The 18,486-nt window shown below is 56.4% G+C and overlaps 6 protein-coding genes across 6 annotated transcripts in view; 2 read left to right on the top strand and 4 right to left on the bottom strand.

Annotated features, from left to right (window-relative positions):
• Positions 1 to 515: 515 nt before the first annotated feature.
• Positions 516 to 2,579, bottom strand: CHGG_06392 (uncharacterized protein; the record flags this gene model as incomplete). Its single annotated transcript, XM_001222486.1, has 2 exons — positions 516 to 2,348; positions 2,529 to 2,579. 2 exons carry the CDS (start codon positions 2,577 to 2,579, stop codon positions 516 to 518), a joined length of 1,884 nt encoding a protein of 627 aa, XP_001222487.1.
• Positions 2,580 to 6,843: 4,264 nt separating this feature from the next.
• CHGG_06391 (uncharacterized protein) lies at positions 6,844 to 9,136 on the bottom strand (the record flags this gene model as incomplete). Its single annotated transcript, XM_001222485.1, has 2 exons — positions 6,844 to 7,078; positions 7,161 to 9,136. The coding sequence occupies 2 exons, from the start codon at positions 9,134 to 9,136 to the stop codon at positions 6,844 to 6,846; spliced, it is 2,211 nt and encodes a 736-aa protein (XP_001222486.1).
• Positions 9,137 to 9,908: 772 nt separating this feature from the next.
• CHGG_06390 (uncharacterized protein) lies at positions 9,909 to 12,464 on the bottom strand (the record flags this gene model as incomplete). Its single annotated transcript, XM_001222484.1, has 3 exons — positions 9,909 to 9,952; positions 10,588 to 11,926; positions 12,414 to 12,464. 3 exons carry the CDS (start codon positions 12,462 to 12,464, stop codon positions 9,909 to 9,911), a joined length of 1,434 nt encoding a protein of 477 aa, XP_001222485.1.
• Positions 12,465 to 13,009: 545 nt separating this feature from the next.
• Positions 13,010 to 13,873, top strand: CHGG_06389 (uncharacterized protein; the record flags this gene model as incomplete). Its single annotated transcript, XM_001222483.1, has 1 exon — positions 13,010 to 13,873. One exon carries the CDS (start codon positions 13,010 to 13,012, stop codon positions 13,871 to 13,873), a length of 864 nt encoding a protein of 287 aa, XP_001222484.1.
• A 1,079-nt stretch (positions 13,874 to 14,952) lies between these two features.
• CHGG_06388 (uncharacterized protein) lies at positions 14,953 to 16,739 on the top strand (the record flags this gene model as incomplete). The annotated part of the gene is made up of 4 exons (XM_001222482.1): positions 14,953 to 14,970; positions 15,035 to 15,822; positions 15,920 to 16,041; positions 16,141 to 16,739. The coding sequence occupies 4 exons, from the start codon at positions 14,953 to 14,955 to the stop codon at positions 16,737 to 16,739; spliced, it is 1,527 nt and encodes a 508-aa protein (XP_001222483.1).
• A 307-nt stretch (positions 16,740 to 17,046) lies between these two features.
• CHGG_06387 (uncharacterized protein) overlaps positions 17,047 to 18,486 on the bottom strand; it is a gene marked incomplete at both ends in the record, with an annotated part of 2,153 nt that continues 713 nt past the window's right edge. Inside the window, 4 exons of the mRNA XM_001222481.1 lie at positions 17,047 to 17,369; positions 17,580 to 17,828; positions 17,891 to 18,065; positions 18,266 to 18,364. Of these exons, the coding sequence (XP_001222482.1) occupies positions 17,047 to 17,369; positions 17,580 to 17,828; positions 17,891 to 18,065; positions 18,266 to 18,364 (846 nt within the window). The remainder of the gene's footprint in view (positions 17,370 to 17,579; positions 17,829 to 17,890; positions 18,066 to 18,265; positions 18,365 to 18,486) is intronic.

The raw sequence follows: 18,486 nt of genomic DNA, 5'->3' as shown, positions 1-18,486 counted from the left end.
TCTACGTATCCAAAGCTAAGTCGTGCGAGGGAAGTTTCTAGGGGCACCTTCACAATCACACATGGAAACCGAAGATGAAACGATCAAAACAGTCTAGCCATTGGGTCCGGCTCGGGGTATTAACTATTATGTACAGTCTGCCAGCCAGCTGTATCCAGTCCATTAATGTACAAACCACGCAGGTTTTCGTCCCCTCTGCTCACCCCCTAGCATGTCTATACCCGACTGCCCCCACTCATGCCACCTCTGCTTTTTCTCTCAAATTACAAAAAAGACGCGCTGACGTAATGGAAAAACACAGCTGTTTGTGTGTTGTGTGTGGTGTTGACGATTCGATGACGGGATGAAGGAAAAACACAAGAGCCGTCCCCAAGGCTGTGTGACCGCTGAGGGTGAAAATGCTGATGAGAGTTTGATACAATGGTATGTCGTATTGCTTTCGTAAGGAGCGTGAGAATTAGATTGGTTATGTTTGCCTAGTGATGCTAAGGGCGGATATCACATCCAAGATCCTTTTAAAGGACAAGGGCAGCGGCAAAGGCCACGGCGGCAGCGAGGCCGAAGCTAGCACCGACGCGGCCACCGGCGCCGACGACGACGGAGTGGGTGCTGGTGCTGCTGGGGACGAGCGCGCCGGTGCCGGTGGGCACGGTGATGGCGGTGCCGTTGGCGGTGATGACGACGCCGGGGCCGTCGACAGACGGGGTGGGCGGGGCGGTGACAGCCGGGACGGCGGTGATGGGGACCACCTCGACGCCGCCGGACGAGCCGGTGGTGAAGTCAATCTGGGGCACGGTCATGCTGGTGCTGACGGTAACGGTGGTGCTGGAGCTCGGGATGATCTCGCCAGCGTCGTCGGTGCAGGGCACGACGGTGGTCACGTCAACGATGACGGTGGTGTAGACGGGCGCGACGGTGGGCTGGGCAGTCACGGTGATGTAGGTGGTGACGGTGGCGTCGGTGGCGATGGCAGGGTTCTCGTTGACCCACTTGCCGCAGATACCCTGGAAGTAGGCGACAGCCTCGGCGATGATCGAGTCGGTCTCGCCGTGGGCGTACAGGCAGTCGTAGACGTTCTTGACGAAGGTAGCATCCGGGCAGTAGCAGGCGGTGTCGGTGTTGTCAGAGCAGCCGGTGTTGAACAGGAAGGTGTTCAGGCACGACGGGACGACGCCCGGGCAAGGGAGGGTCTCAACGGGCGAGACCGAGCTGACGACGCCGGTGGTACCACCGACGACAGGGGCGGAGGTGGTGGCAGCCTCAGGAGCAGAAGTGGCGCCAGGCCCATCGCTGGGACCGTCACTGGGGCCATCGCTAGGACCATCGCTAGGGCCGTCGCTGGGGCCGTCGCTGGGCTGGGGGCTGGAGGTAGGGCCCTCAATGGTGGTCAAAGTCTCGGTGACAGGGCAGATGGTGGTCGAGACAGCGACGGTGACGACGGTGGTGACAACCGAGTTAGCCGGGCAGTCGGGGACGGTAGGCGCGCACGAGGTGATGGTCTGGGTGCTGGTTGTGAAGACGGTCGACGTGCTGTCGTAGCTGGTCGTGATGGTCTTGGTCACGGGAGGAGGAACGACGACGTCGCTGGTCTCCTGGCCAGGCGAAACACTGCTGGTCTCGCTGCCCTCGGGGGCGGAGTTGGTCTCGGCAGGAGGCGTGTTGGTCTCGGCAGGAGGCGTGTTGGTCTCGGCAGGAGGAGTGTTGGTCTCGGCAGGAGGAGTGTTCTCAGCAGGCGAGGTGTTGGACTCGGCGGGAGGAGTGTTGGTCTCCGAGGGAGGAGTGTTCTCAGCAGGGGGAGTGGTGGCCTCAACCGGGGGGGTGGTGGTCTCTGCGGGAGGGGTGTTGGACTCGACAGGCGGGGTGCCAGCAGGCGGGGTGGTGGAGGCTTCGGCGGGCGGAGCGGTAGTGGCGGGAGGGATCTTGGTCGTCTTGGTCTTGGGGGGCTTGGTGCTAGAAGCGGTGTCGCAGTCGAAGGAGATGGTGGGCACCTTGATGGTGCAGCTGGGCTTCGGCAGGTGAGGCTGCGGGGGGTAGATGATGGTGACGTTCTTGGCACCGCCGCACTGGCGGTTCACGACGGTAGTACCAGACTTGCGACAGGGGCTGCGGTGCTTGCAGGTCGATCCATCGGGCATGTCATAGTGGAACTCGAGATCGCAGTCGAACTCGGGCTTGACGTGGATGGAGCCGAGCGAGAACTTGTCGACCGAGGCGCCACAGCCGAAAGACGGCGACTTCTTCTTGTCCGAAGAGCAAGTACCAGTGATGGCCTTCCCGAAGGTGCGAGGAGCAAACTTGCTCCTCTTGTCGCCGTCATCCTCACACTTCCAGCCACGGAAGTGAAGTCCCTGTAGTCGAAGAAATCACCGAAATCGAGGTCATCCCAGCTGAAGCCGGGCTTCTGCTTGTCGGTACACTTGTTGTCGGTGTTGCCCGGGAACGAAAAGGGAGGGGCTTTGTGGAACTGCGGAATAGGGTGTAAGTCATGTTGATCGGGACATGGAGCTGAAGAGGAAGATGTAACTTACAGTAGCCGACACGCCAGCGGCGAGGGCCAAAACAGGAACGAAAGTCTTCATATTGAAACTGTTGCCGCTGCTCTGAATGGATGCTGACAGGAAACGATAGACTTGGTCGGTGTGAGAGGGAAACCGGCGGAACTGGCGCCTTCAAATAATAAGAACTCGGTTGGGAGTTGGAACAATGAAGTGTCAAAAAAGAAGAAAAGGCAAAGAAGCGAATGGCTTTGCCTCTGTTGGTCGAAGTGAGACTAGAAGAAAGGAGGACACCGAACTTGGTGATAGAATCGGAAACAAGAGCGAGAGATGGGTTGGCAGTCACTGCTATATACACGGAGACGGCAGCAACGAGAAGCTGGAAGTCACTCAACCCTTGCAGGCCACTCCACAGGGTGAGAGCGGAACAAAGAACAGGGCCACAATTGGTGACCAGGGGTGTCCGTGGTGGCCAGGGAGGGTTCAGGGAGACCAGAATATGTCGAAGTTGACTAACTTGACTTTGGCTTCCCCCAGGCACGGCTCTCTTCCTCTCTCACTTGAAAGGGGCCAGGAACCAATGAGAGACGGCGGTAATCGACGGTCCTCCCCGGAATGGCAAAGCTCGACATTGCAGAGTAGCATGTCTCGCAGGTTTCGGCAGGGGACACTGGGGGAGTGGTTGTCGAGATCCCTTTCTGCGGATGGGCGTGGTTGCACAACTCACTCGCGGCAATACCACCTGGACGGGCAGAGATTCAACGAGGTCCCACTGCTCCGTCGACGTTGTATCCAAGGGTGCTGAACTGCTGGGGTGGCGCGCGGCTCTGGCCAGCGGCAGCAACCTGGGCTCGCATGGTTGGCCGGCAGGGGTGGGTAAACAGGGGGGTGCCAAACAGGGGTCTGCACGAGATCTGGCCCAGGGGGCGGTTCGAGCCCGACCCAACACGCACGGCCAATCGGTTACACATTCGATGCCAAAACCGACGAGAGCTGCCTCCCTCACGTTGCTCTTTTCAGGGGAGGGCGCGCTGACTGGTGAAGGAGTCAAATAAGGTTGATATCAGGCCCTACGTAATCCGGCCGTTGATTGGGACGCGCATCTGTAAAATGGCGTTAATCTCCCTATGTCTACCGAGTCGGAGCAAACAAACACATCACATTATCCAGAGTAATCTGTATGCACATACTTCGTACTGTAAACGATCCAGACTCTCGACCCCTGAGGCGATCGAAAGGTGCTGTTCCATGAAACGAGTGGTGGCTTTGCTCAGCCACGCCGACGACGCTACTGCAGGTACAGGAGCGTCCGCCTGAGCTTTGTCCTCCGAGCGCAACTGTTACCGGGAATGTTAACCGGAACGATTGTTCCTGGGTCTCGCGTGGTTGGCGATGGACACAAAAGTCGTGCCAAGAATTGCTTGGGCCTTTTGCTTGCACCGTTGATACCCTTGCAACCATTGCGTGAGGGTTCCCCACAGAGCTAGCGATGGAAGCGTTTCCCAAAAGATCAGTAACCGCGGGCCGACCTTCTGGATCCAGGAAACTGCCCTTGTCGCTCGAATCAAGCGATGTCGAATTCTTGATATTTCGTTGGTGTGTAACTAGTTAGATATCTGGTTAATCTGGAGTTAGCTGGTGCTTTGGTGCTTCGGTGCTTTGGTGCTTGCTGTTTAGGGCTTGCCGCTCTACGCTTGGGAAGCGGCCATATGCGTGTGACTGTTTTGTTTTCCGAGAGATGCCAGCTGAAAACCCTCCGGTTTCCCAGTGGTTCTGACAAGTCGTCCGTTCCCGGGTTCCAGGTTTGTGTGGCCATCGGCAGCCCACTCGATCGAGTGCCGTGTTTCAAAGTCAGTCTTTGTTAGCCTGGGCGCCAGAGGGTTTCATGTTTCAGGTACGTGGGCGCCGAAAGCGCGAGCGTCTTGGCGTTGTGTTCCAGATGGTCTCCACCCCACCTCGGGCCATTTTTGCCATGATCGTGACGGCCCTCCTCCGGCAATTGACTGGATGCTTGATTCAGCAAGTGGATTGCTTCTTTGCAAACCTAGAGTCAGTCAACTGCTTTCTCAGGATTGCTTTGGTTGGTACAACTGCCTTGGTTTAAATAAAAACTCTCAGTTACGAACAGATCGTATAACCCCGCGATCTTACTACCAAGACAATAGAACGATTGATGCCATTATCCAAGCTGTCTATCGCAGTACTCAGTATAAGCGCAGTAAATTGACTGACAGCGCTTAATTGATGGCAAATTCTGTGCATGTCTCAGTGAGAGTTCCCTCTCATGTTCAGAGGAGACAAAGGGGGCCCACATGGTGCCAATTTTAGTTCCAATCCCAGGTTCCATCTGCTGCTCACCGGAGAATTCGGACGGGATGGGACTGCCGCCCAAGAAGCGGGCGAATCGCTGCCTGTCAGATCGGAAACCCGCATCGATCAGCGGAGCATCTTTTCAGCCTTCTTTGACCACAACCGCCATCTCTGGCGCGTAGTTCTCCATTTTCAACATCAGCCGCGATCGTCAACAAAGATATGTATTTCGTAACTAGTGCTGCACTAAGTATCTCTCATCACCAGCAGGTCTCAAATATCAGCGCTTTCGCAAGCGACAAAATAGCAATAACGGTTCTCGGCACAGATTGGCCGTTAATTCCCCGATGGACCCATTTTCTCCCCCCGTTGTCGAGACTCGTGCACAAAGTCGCCAGGTAGCGTACCGATAGTTTGTGCACCAGTCTACGCTGGGGACACCCGGGCACCGGAAAGCTACCTCACAGACCACCTCGCTTGGCAGCAATGCAACGCCCAGAACAGCCAAACTCAGGGGAAGCACGTTTCCTTGTTGGACAAGTGATGCAACCCCAACGGTGAAGAACTTCCTCACACTCCTCACACTTGGTTTCGGTCTGCTGTTAGTTGGATTCAGCCAGCTCGTGTCGTGATGATGAGACAAACTGGCCCCATCTTGCCCCGAGTTCCCGTCTCCACCACATCAGCTTCTCCTTTTTCCCATCCGCCATCATTGTGGCTATGCCAGCCTTGGAGCACGAGGTTATCTCCGAGTCCCGGCAATGCGGTCTTGTTGAGGAGCCCGTCCAACCCCAGAACTGACCGAGAGAGGCCGGGCAACCAGGGGACATGGTCACTTGGTTGCGTTCGGGGAGATCATGCCTCTTTTTTGGGACTCGCCCGTCAGAGCCGTTTGTTCCTCGGTGGCACCAAATCTCCTCTACCATCGGGAGCAGGCCAAAACGAGAACCCGAATCCGACCCAGACACTCTGGGCATCGCCGGCAGTTGGGACCACCGCAGGCCACAACACGCGGAGTGTCCAACAGGCGAGGCTGAGTTGATCCAGTCCGAGCGGCATGCCCCAACACAAACAAACTCGTCGTAACAAGCCCTTCTCTGGATGCGTCGGAGGGAAACAGTCCGAGAGACCCCAACCCGGACGTGGACCCCTTCGATTTGTAGCCTGAGGATGGCCCGGGAAAGCATTCCCTGAGAGCGGCACGGCGCGGCGAAGGTGATTGAAGTGGGCGCCACAAACACCACATAAGCAGCCATGTACGTACTTCGTATGAACACTTTGAAATGAATTCAGGGGAGGCGATCCGTCTGCAACAGCCCGGCACATCCGCGTAGCTGCTATGTAGTTACGTGGATGTAAAAAGAAGTTCAACGCCTCGGGGCCGACCCTGGAGAGGCACACGCGGCCTCGGAAACATCAGATCTGCAGATCTTGCCCAACTCTATTCACTACCCGCCGACATCCCGCAAGGCAACACCCAGGCCGCCGTCAAACAGTCTTGTGTCTATTCCGGGCCAACACACGATCTTGTGCGACAACGCAAACCGTCCGATACTTATTCCACCACGGATCGTATGTAGGTTCGCGGCCACGAAACATCCAACTCGCCCACTAACAGCACACCTTTTTCAATATGTATCTCTCTCCCCGAACCCGAAGCGAGGCGGCACAGCAACCGCCACCAACACTGCACTTGTACATCCATACTGGGAACGAACTAAGGCCCACCTTTTTGAGTGCTGACGCCCGCCGCCGTTTCGGGCCTCAAAGTGGGGCTGGCCGGGGCCGCCGGCCTTCGGTGGGCCCCCCGGATCCGGGAACGAAACGAGAACCCACCCACCGTAACGGCCCGCCCGGCCTGTTTCTCTTGGACCGACCGACCCCTTCTCAGCCTGTCCTGTCATGTCAGTCTGCCTCTGCCTGCCGGTCAGACATATACGAGGGTTTGTAGTACGAAGTGCTGGAGGGTCGCGTTTCGCCGGCCGGGTGGGTTGTTGGGTGTTCTTGTTTGTTTCCTTTCGGGTTTCTGTTTGTTTGTCTACTTTCGTAGAGAGGGCTGGAGGGTAAGTACCAGGCCGGGTGAAAGGGCGACAAGGAGTTGGATGGCTGCACCCCTTGCCCGCTGGACTTGGCCATCTCGATGATATACGTGGGGGTGAGCAGTTGGTGCAGGGGACATGTTGAATTTGGTGTTGCCATTGCCGCAAGTCAGAGGCGCAAGCCAGAGTGTGCGAGATGCCCCTTTCGCCGCCCCAAGAGTCACATCTTTTCCACTACCAGGGAAACACACCCGCCAATTACAAGCAGCAGAGTTCATTCAGCTAGCTACTAACTCTCCTCCCCCATCTCACTCACCCACCCGCCTGCAACCTCCTAATCCTCTCCTCAGCAGCCCTCGCTCTCCTCTCCCTCTCCAACCTGGCCCTCTGCTCCCCCGTCAACCCTCTCGCCTCCTCAGCCCTCCTCTCCTCCGCCGTCTTCGGCGGTCCCGCACCCAACACATGCCCCCCCTTCTTCCCCCTCCTCCCACCCCCACCAGAACCAGAACCAGAACCATCCACCCTCGGCCCCTCAACCTTCAACCTCTCCTCCTCCTTCTCCCTCCTCAACCCCTCCTCCCTCTCCGCCGCCACCCTCTCCCTCTTGGCCCTCTTCTCCGCCTCCTCCCGCGCCAGCGCCGGCGGCACGCGCGCAGCGTCCCAGTCCCAGGCGGCCTCGCCCAGCTCGGCGCGGGCCACGCGGAAGGCGTCGCGGGTAGCGCGGTCGCCGGCGAGGTCGAAGGCGGTCTTGCCCTCGCTGCTGGGGAGGGTGGGGTCGGCGTTGGCGCGGGCGAGGAGGCCGGCGACGAGCGGGGCCGAGTTTTGCGCGGCCGCGAGGTGGAGGGCGGTGGGCGCGTGGTGGTTTTGTTGCGTGTCCGCGGGTTGGAAGCGGAAGGTGGCAGGGAGGTGGTTGGTGGTGAGGTAGGTGAGGAGGGCGGGGAGTTTGGAGCGCCGGATCATGGCTTGGATTTGGTTGGTGTGGAAGATGGCGGCTTCTTCTTCTTCGGTGAGTTTTGGGGGGGCTGGTTTGGAGTCGGCTTTTGGTTTGGGGGCTTTGGTTGTCTCTGTTGGGGCAGAGGCCTCTTCGGGCTGGATCTCCTTGACCTTGAGACGGGTGAGTTCGATAAAGGCACGCATGAGCTCGTTTTGCGTTGCTCGCCGCGTGGTAAAGGGGAAACCCCTGATGCGGGGGTCGTTGGAGCGCATGACTTGGTCGTCGTACGGCCCAAATAGCGTCCGTCGGTTTGTCGCACCGGTCGCTCGGATGAAAAGCAGGTCGGATGTGTCGATCAAGGCTTTCCAGTCCTTGAGAAGCTCGCGAATGTCGTCGACGAGGGCTTGTTCATTGTACCGGCGTATCGAGGCACCGGCCGAGTGAGCAGCTCCCTTAGAATTGTCGTTGGCGGACTGTGAGCCACCCTGTTTCCGTCGAGTCGTGTACCTGTGGAAGGTCTTGTGTGCCAAAACGACAGCCTCCCTGTTGAGCGGCCCAACTGAGCCGTGCTTTGTTTTCCTTGGAGCTAAGCACACCACCATGCCGGCGAAGTGACCACCTCCCATCATGCAGAGAAATATGTGCCTGCCATTGTAAGCAGGGGGGATGGTATTCCCATCCTTGGCGGCCTTGGGCATGGATATCGGCGGCAACTGTCGTTGTTTGATGGCTTCGATAATCGCATCTTCCTTGTCTAACTCCTTTGCAGTGAACAAGCTCCGGTATATCCCAAAATAAGTACGGTCTGGTAGCTGCGGCGACTCAAACCACAGCAATGGCGGTTTCCCACCCCCCCTCTTCTTCTTTGGCTCAGCCTCTGTACCCTCGTCATCCGGGTTACGCTTATCCGCCAGCGATGCTTGTTTCTTCAGCAGGGCCGAAAGGGTCGTCTCCCTGCGCGACGGCTCGTCCTCCTCGTCCTCATTATCGGATGTGTCCGACCCCGAGATGCTCACATCGTTCTCCTCGACAAGTTTCTCAAACTCGGCTTCGGAAACGGGTTTGAGGCCGTTCAACTTTTGTTTGAGGTTGTAATAATGGAGGTCGGTCTTAAGATGTTCCTTTTGTTCTTCGACCGTGACAAACGACATGCCGCACAAGGAGCAGGTCTGTGATCCGAGGATGTTTTCGGCGCTGGCGGGACTCGGGGTTAGCTCCCCTGAGGAAGCGGAAGCAGTTGGCGCATCTGCGACAGTTAACCCCGCGTCTGGTTTGGGGGTAAGTGAATTGAGGATTTCTGGGGGTAGATCAAAGAGATAAAGGGGCCGCCGTAGCAGTCCATCCTGTGCCTTGTCCATGGAGACTCGGCGTGACCCGGGAATGAATTATGGATGTGTCCCTGAACGAAGAGTCGCTTAACTTGGAGGCGAGCTCTGTTGATGGCGGGGCATTTTTATCGGCTTAGGAGCTGGCCGATAAGAGTCACACCGCGGAATGTCACTCCTGAGGGACCTGAGTTAACGACCCTAACCCTTTGGTTCACATCTGCTGTGGAAACAGTCTAGCGCAGCCGTCGCAGTCTTACAACTCGGTGTTTGACCCAGAATAATGTTTTTGCACCAACCCAAACTGGGCAGACTTTCTTCTGGACAGCACCGTGACTTGTGCGCTCATGCTTGGTGGTGATCGCATCCCATCAAGTTGCATTACGGTTTGTCAGATGGCTGTCCTGAGGACTTCATTCTACCCGCCTAGTGGTAGGATATTCCGCTACAGCGTCCCAACATCTCCACCCCCCTCCCCATCGCCATAGCCCATAACTCGAGCACCAAGCAGCTTCCTCGTTATACAGATAGGGCTCACATCACTGCCTAGGTACCTATTTATCCCAATGCTCCAGATCCCACACCTCTTGCTTTCTGACCTCAACATCCACCGTCAAAACGCGCAGCTTATCATCGTCATCACCGCGAACGAAAGGCTTCTTGATCCTTCTGCATGACATCTTGTTTGCATATACGCCGCGGCAAACCTCGTCAAGTTCCGGACAAAATGCCCTGCCCTGGTTGAGGACGACACCGACTTCTTCCATGTTGATGAGAGACGTGGAGCCAAGATCATGGCAGGCGATCAGTCGTGCTTGTTGCCAATTTCAGCGACGAGACCACTCCTGGCTCAAAGTATGTTGTCCCCAACTAGCCCGACATGACTGTAACCATTAGCATTGTGGTTGGATAACCGGATGCGGGGAGGACGCTGTTCTTTTAACAGGCGAAGGGAAACAGTGACGGGTGGCGGAAGGTATCGTACGTAATGAATCACATATTCTCAATTTACTTGGGTCATGTCAGGTTACAGAGTATTCGAATATTCGAGTTTATATGAAGCAGCCACTGAGAATGAGTCTCCAGAGGAAAGAATACCATGCCGTCGACAGGCTAACCCACGTCTCTTTCTCGTTATTTTCCGTGTGAGTGATGGTATCTTCAAAAATAGGAAATAAGAAATAAACAGTAAAGAATAAAGGTATGAGACACCTACATTACCCCGATGCTGGTGGCCCCGATACTGGCAGTGCTCAACCTATTCTGTGGCAAAACGCCCCGGGCCATCACACTAGACAATAATCTGGCATCACGAGACGGCCGGTTTCCAAACTCATCCCAAAATTGGTCTGAATTCGGGCTCCCAGATCGGGAAGTACCGTTCTCGCTCACGAACCGAGGCGGGGAAAGGGAGGTTGGTTTAGGAGAGACAGCCCCGGATGCTGGATATCGAATAATAATGCTGGCCGAGCCATCAGACTCACACGGTTCCGGTAACTGGCCCCCCTGCACTTCTTTTGTCTCAGGCACCGGGATGGCGGTCTCGGGATCTTCAAAGCTGAAGGCCTCGTCCTCAGAAGCCGGACTAATAGAAGCGATGGTGGCTCGCTCGGCTGCCTCGTCCTCGTCACAAACTGAAACGGAGAACCGGCTGGTCATGTTGGGCTTTTCGTGCTCGTGCTTCTGTTCCCGCGTCACCTCCCTCGCGTTGACCTCGCCGAGGGTGACTTCGGCAAACGCTTTATAGTTGAGGATGCCATCGCCAGGGTCCCTACGAGGTGATTTTTGGATTGGCTCAGCTGAGGAACTGTTAGTTAGATCATCAGCCTGAAGACGTTCCGATTCTTTTCCCAAAGATCCTTGGGCTGGTTCAACCGAACTGGTGTTGGTTGGGTCCTCCTCCCACACCTCATGGCCCCAGTAGGCGAAATCAGTTCTAGGCACGTTGTCATTCCTCATACTCTCCGATACCTTCCCAGATCCGTGGCTCAAGGGTTCCAGCCCAGAAGTATCGGGCCCTGTGGAGTTAGGCTGGATATTGCGCTGGGGCTGGTTAAACTGCTCAGTCAATTGACGACTCGGCGGCTGTGTGAACCCTACCGAAGCCTGGTGAAATTTTTCATCCGCCGTCTCGCGCCGAGTTGAAGCCCAGGGATCCAAAGGGTTCTCGACCAGGGTTGTAGTAGATGATCCCGCACCCTGTATTTCACCCAACCAAGAAGACGGCTTCCCCGAGGGAGCTTCCCCGCACAGCTTTGCAAGCGTGCGAAGGTGGACCTGTGGCGTCTCCCGAGATATGGTTTTCACCCGCAAGGGCGGTTTTGTGGTAGACCCTACGGAGTCGCTTGCTTCTGTGATCGGGCTGAGCACATGATCACGGACATAGGGGAACGGGTACGTAGACATGGGCGATGCCAGCCCCGGTTGCACACGAATCTCGTCGTTGCTCTGTATGCGGCCGCGCCTACTGGACCAAGTCCTAGCCAGTTCCAGCGTCACTGTCCGAGCCCTTTCAAGCCTCCGCAGCCACTGAGCCTTCGTCTCGAGCACGGTGTGAGGCCAAGCCTTATCCAAGGCGAGAAGCTCACATCGGATTCTCGAGGTCCCGAGAAGGGCAGGCAGGGTTCCGCCGAAGACCACATGGCCAGGAACTGTCCCGGGAGTAACGCAGTAGGAAAAACCACACATGGCCTTGTAGGCCCAGTAGTTCAAGATACCTTCTACACCGTGGATGTTATATCCATTGTAGTGTTTGCGGCATTCCGGGCAAAACCAGTACTTGAGCTTCGCCAACTCGACCGGACGGCAGGCCCGGATGGTCAGCTGCAGGTTGGTACACCAATTACCCTTTTCCAATTGCGCATTTCTGCCCTTTTGCCGAGCACACTGGACGACCTCTCCAATCCTATTGTGGGCGCATACCGTATAAACGTTGTAGGGTATGTAGCACATTTTGAATGGAGGTGGTGGAAGTCGGGTGTGGGGACATGAAGCAATCTTTTGGTGTTTTGGCTAGCCCGCTTTCTAAGCAAGAAAGCAGGTTGATATATATATTATGAATGGAAATGGTGAGAAATGCTCAACCGAGCGGGAAATCAAGGCATGTTGCCGGTCGATGCCATGATAAATAGAACTCATAAGAGACAAGGGCAGGCACGAACAATCGTGTACAGGGACAATGGCCTGTCGTTCAACCCGGCTGTTCGAGAACTTGGTGGTACAGGCCCAAACCTCCGTTCGACCAACAAAGAAATGGAAAGAGAACAAGGGCATCACCGGCAGCCAGAGCACAAGTGTACATGGTACCTACCTTGCAGCTAGCCTTTGGACATTTGCCGTCGACCGGGTAGGGCTTGAGCATTATGTCAGGCTGAACTTTGAGTCGATGAAGGGGATAAGAATTATCGAGGGATAATCTTCGTGTGCGATGCGAGGATGCGTAGTTCTAGCTCTGGCTTTAAATGCTGATCAATTGTGATGTCGAGCCACTGGCCAGATGGTGGGTAATGAAAAGAAGGGAGTTCAAGTTGTGGGGTCCCGCTGATTTCATCCAGCGAAGGCAGCCACTGCCAACCAAGCCTGAGGTAATCATCCGTCAGCGCCTGGGAGGCAAAGCTCCCCACTTTTACCATCAGTTCACAATGAGGGCATCAAGTAAGGGAAATTCTAGACTGCCTTCATGATGATAGATGTGGATAATCCGTTTGCAATGCTCACCAAATCGTTATGTTTCAAACTAGCACCTTCACAGTACCCTTGTAGTATAAGAGGCAGGTCATCCTCATGTCCTTTTCGAGAAGTGAATTTCTCAAAAACACCAAAAACCTCAAATACGTCCCGATCACCAAACGATCTTGTAAAACCAATACAAAAAAGCATTCTCTCATGAACACTATCAAGACCGCCATGACCAACACACTCCGCCACGCCAAAATCACCCCCCACCTCTCCGCCGCCCGGGGGCATGCCACCCACGGTGGTTGGCTAGATACCTACCACTCATTTAGCTTCGCCGGATGGCACAACCCCGACTTCACACAGTTCGGAGCCCTGCGGGTGCTGAACGAGGACCGAGTCAAAGGCAACTCAGGCTTCCCCACCCACCCGCACAACAACTACGAGATCTTCAGCTACGTCCTGTCGGGGGAACTCACCCACACAGACTCAACACAACAAAAGAAAACGACAGGTGACGAAACCCCCGAATCCGACCTCTTCTGCCGCATCCGCCGCGGCGACATGCAGTTCACGACCGCCGGGACGGGGGTCACTCACTCCGAGTACAACTATGGGCGGGAACCGGTGCACTTCCTGCAGATCTGGGCGACGCCGTGGAAGCGGGGGCTGGCGCCGCGGTACGACCGGGGCCACTGGGCCGACGACGACAAGCGCGCCGGGTTTGTCAGCCTGCTCAGCCCGCTCAAGGGCGGACCCGACGCGACCCTCGCGCAGGAGAAGGCCGCCGAGCCGATGATCCCCGGTACAATGGCGATTCATGCGGATTTTGTGATGGCGGCGGGGATTATTGCGCCCGGGGGCAGGTTTGAGTGGGTTGTTGGGGCGAAGGTGGGGGAGGCAGCGAAGAGAAAGGTCTATGTGCACTTGCCCATGACGAAGGGGGGGAAGGCGAAGATTAGGTTGGATGGCAGGGAGGATGTGCTTGGGGAAGGGGATGGCGCGTTTGTGGAGGGCGTCAATGCGGGGGATAAGCTTGTTGTGGAGAGCGTGGGCGACGCCGAGGCAGAAGTGATTGTTTTGGATACTGCGTGATCATGTTCAGCGAGCCGATAAAAATAAAATTTCATGGACTACCTCTTTACCTCGGTACATACTCGTACACCATAGACCAACGAGCAAGCGATGGATTTCGATGGCCCCGACGTTTGCGGCCGTGACGCGTTTTTCGATATCCACCGCAACCGACAAAGACCTTCCTCGCCTCGGCCCGTATGGGCCGATGGAAATGAAAGCAATGACGAACTCCTGCGAGAGGAAGGGTTCCAAAAATTCCCTGTCAGGTCGAAACCCAACAGGAGCGGTCAGGTATGTAGTTTTCAACTAGCAAAAACGTGATCTCGGACGAATCCTCACTGATACACGTAAAACCCCTGCACTTGGATGGGAAAGGAAAAGAGAAGAGGAGGAAGACCTGGGGGTTCCGCAGAAAATTTATACCCAGGCCCTGAGGGTCTGTGCACACCTGCAAAAGACAGAGCCCCACCTCGCCACCAGTTGCGCGTCAGACCCTAACCCTTAGATCAAACCAACGGCGGCGGGCAGGAGTCGTGCAAGGCAGGAGCCTCTTGAAGACCTGTACATGAAGTTGCCAGAACCGGGCAGCAGGCTTGCATTGGAATTTAGAATTTTATGCCTTCGCCCCAATTAAGTAGGTATTTTACGTAGAAAATACTGAACGCAGCGTTTTATTACCGGCCATCTCGAAGAACCATCATTCGCTGTCCCCCAGCTAAGAAATCCGTTTGATAAGAACATCGAAATAGCTTCAACCGGGTTTGATGAATTGACCATGTTTGAAGGCCACATACCAGGAATCAGTTTGCGTCACTCTCGCTTGCCCAATAAGCCCTCTCAGTAGAATTTTGCTGCAGGTGGTACCTGGCGATCTCCCCCATCCCGCTCAGTGACGACCCTTTCGTTTCCTAGTGGTGATGTCATCATTATGACTTGTAGTGAACCACTCGGTCGCCGACCCCTACTTCTTCCATTAAACTTAGGATTATCCGTTCATAGATTCAAGCTCTCCTACAGTCCAGTAGTTTCGGAATTCCAGATCCCAATCGGCCACCAAAGATTTATATCGTGACTGACTGTCTCTTACGTTGCCCATCATGTCTCTCTCACGCCATGTAAGCCGCTGCCCAGATACAACCCTACCCATCCACCACCACAGACCCTTAACAAACCACACAGGTCAACCCAGAAGACATCATCCAGCACCTCCAAAACCTACGCATCCCCGCCGAGAGCGGCAGCTCGACCGGGCAGACCGCGCACCTCACCCCCTTCTCCACCCCCTACGCCAGCCAGCGCGACATCCCCAAGTACCAGATCCCGCGGGACGGCGCGCCCGGCGACACGGTGTACGAGATGCTCAAGGACGAGCTAGACCTAGACGGGCGCCCGAACCTGAACCTGGCCAGCTTCGTCGACACGTACCTCGAGGACAACGCGCAGCGGCTGATGGTGGAGAACATGGGCAAAAACCTGGCCGACAACGACGAGTACCCGGCCATGCTGTCCATCTCGAACCGCTGCGTGTCGATCCTGGCGCACTTGTGGGGAGTGCAGAAGGGCGAGAAGGCCGTGGGCTCGCCGACGGTGGGCTCGTCCGAGGCGATTCATCTGGGTGGGTTGGCGATGAAGAGGAGGTGGCAGGAGAGGAGGAGGGAGAAGGGGCTGGATACGTTGAAGCCGAATATTATTATGGGGGCGAATGCCCAGGTGGCGTTGTTGAAGTTTGCGAGGTATTTTGAGGTCGAGGCGAGGGTACTGCCTGTGTCGGAGAAGAGCAAGTTCTGCTTGGATCCGGATTTGGTGAGGGAGAATGCGGATGAGAACACGATCGGGGTGTTTGTTATTCTGGGGAGCACGTATACGGGGCATTTCGAGCCTGTGGAGACGATAAGCAAGATACTGGATGAGTACCAGGAGAAGACGGGCGTGGATATCCCGATCCATGTGGATGCTGCCAGTGGCGGGTTCGTGGTGCCTTTTACGCACGCCGGGACGGGGGGGTGGAAATGGTGGGTGGCATACCTTCTACTCCCTAAGCTTGTGCGCTAATGTTGATGATAGGAACTTTGAGCTTCCTCGCGTTGTCTCGATCAATGCCTCAGGTTACCACCTAGACCCCCAGCCCCCGTTCAACCTCCCACCAACAACTAACAACAACCTCCAGGCCCACAAATACGGTTCTCGTAATCCGCCGGCGGTCGGGCTGGATCATCGTGGCGCGACCAATCCTTCCTCTCCAAAGACCTGATCTTTGAACTCCACTACCTCGGCGGGCACCGAAGAGTCCTACACGCTCAACTTTCTCTCCCGCCCCGGCGCCCAGGTCGTCGTGCAGTACTACAACCCTCATCCACCTCGGCTTTCTCGGGCTACCGCGAGGTCATGGAGAACTGCCTCGCCAACGCGCGCATCCTGTCGCAAAGCCTCGAAGCCACCGGCTGGTACACCTGCGTCAGCGAGATCCACCGGGCCCGCACCCCCCTCCACCAACAACAACAAACCGGAAAACCAAAACGAAACCTCCGCCTCCTACACGGCCGGCCTCCCCGTCGTCGCCTTCCGGCACACCGACGCCTTCCGCGCCGCCTACCCGCACATCAAGCAGGAGACGGTGTCGCTGCTGCTGCGGGCGCGGCAGTGGATCATCCCCAACTATGCGCTGCCGCCGCACGAGGACGGGACCGAGATCCTACGCGTGGTGATCCGCGTAAATATGAGTTTTGATCTGCTGGAGCGGTTGGTGAAGGATGTGGTGCAGGTGACGGAGCGGTTGATGGAGAGGGATGAGGTGGATTTGTCGGTTTTGCACCATCATGGGGGGAGGGGGGATGGTGGGAGGGAGGGGGAGAAGGTGAAGGGGATTCATCGGTCGGTTTGTTAAGGGGGGTTGGAGAGGGGGGAGTTAGTTGGCCTTGAGGGGGTGGATAGGTATGAGCTGGGGTTGGGGGCATGGGCTTGCATGAGGAATGGATGCAAGGTTCTAAAGTTATACGGCAATCCTCCTGGTTCATTTACTGACTCAACAATCCACTTGATATCGACCCTATGTGCCAATCTATTGGGGGGAAGCAACGATCTAGATGGCACAACAGCAATTGCAGCGGTATATCCAAGAGCTAGACCAAAACACCAACCACACACTCACACCCGCTCAGCACACTCTATCCCATCCCCAACACCCAACAACATCACAACTTCGCCCCATTCGCCCTCCTCGCCTCCTTCTCCCGATCCCTCAACAACCTCCTCAAAATCTTGCCGCTCGGGCTTTTGGGGATGGCATCAATAAACTCGATGCCGCCCTTGAGCCACTTGTAGTGCGCCTTGTAGTCCTGTACGTGCTTGATGATCTCGGCCGCCATCTCCTCGTCGCTGCGCGACGCCATGGATGCGGGCGTCACCACAAACGCCTTGGGCGCCTCGCCGTCCCGCGCGTCGGGGACCGAGATCACGGCGCAGTCGTCTACGGCGGGGTGGGCGAGGAGGTGCGCTTCGAGCTCGGCGGGGGCGACTTGGTGGCCCTGTGTAGAGGTGGGGGTGTTAGCTTGTTGAGACTGTTGGATGGGGGTGGGATAGTGGTGTGGGATGGGGTTATGGGAGTCGTGGTATCGGGCAGTATGCTATGTTAGGTATGATGCGCACCTTGACCTTGATCAGCTCCTTTAGGCGGTCCACAATGGTGATGTGCTCGTATCCGCTGTCGGCCCTTGGTCACGATGACCTCGTCGCCCGTCTTCAGCCACCGAGCCTTCCTCGTCCCAGATAAAGGCTTCGGCTGTCGCCTTTTCGTTGTTCAGGTAGCCCAGCGTGACGGACGGCGACTGCACGAGCAGCTCGCCGGGCTTGCCGTATTCGTGGATCTCCTTGCCGTCGGGGTCGACCACCTTCGCCCGTGCCCCAGGCATCAGAGAGCCGGAGGGTTCCCAGGGCAGATATCGTGCTCGCTCGTCGAGCACACCACGGTCGACGACTCGGTCATGCCTAGTAACGGTTAGATCGTGTCCACTGGATAGGCTAAGCTCGGAGGCCTACCGTAACCCTGGCCGACGCGCCACTTTGGATAGAGACGGATGAGTTCGTCGGAAGTCTCCTTTCCGAGCGGCGCTGCTCCTGTAAAGACCAATCTGACGCTGCTGAGGTCGTACTTTTTGAGCATGTCTTTGCTGCTCAGCATGCGCACGACAATTGGGGGAACCTGGACAGTTAGCTAACGGCGAACTACTAATCAGAAGCGCATAGTAAACCTACGATGACAAGATGGTTAATTTTGAATCGCTCGATGGCCTGGAGATAGTCGGTAAGCTCGAACTTTGGTAACACGATGACTTCGTCGCCGCGCCATGTCGCTGCGTGAGCCACGACCACAAGGCCGTAGATATGGCTAAAAGGGAGCAGGCCGAGCTCCACCTGAGTCTCGATGCCCTCGCTCTTTCGTGAGACGTTTTCGAAGATGCAGTACTGCATCGTGTTGGCAATGACATTCTGGTGTGAGATCATGACAGCTTTCTATTGTTTGTTAGTCAACGGCCGTACCGGGACCCATAGCGAACAGCAAACTCAAAGGCAAACCGGAGGTGCCGCTGGAGTAGCAGAGAAATGCTATAGGACGCGCGCCCTGCCCCTTGACC

This window comes from Chaetomium globosum, genomic scaffold, assembly GCF_000143365.1.
Source record: "Chaetomium globosum CBS 148.51 scaffold_3 genomic scaffold, whole genome shotgun sequence".
Lineage (NCBI taxonomy): Eukaryota > Fungi > Ascomycota > Sordariomycetes > Sordariales > Chaetomiaceae > Chaetomium > Chaetomium globosum.
This window is presented reverse-complemented; position numbering and strand designations above follow the sequence as displayed.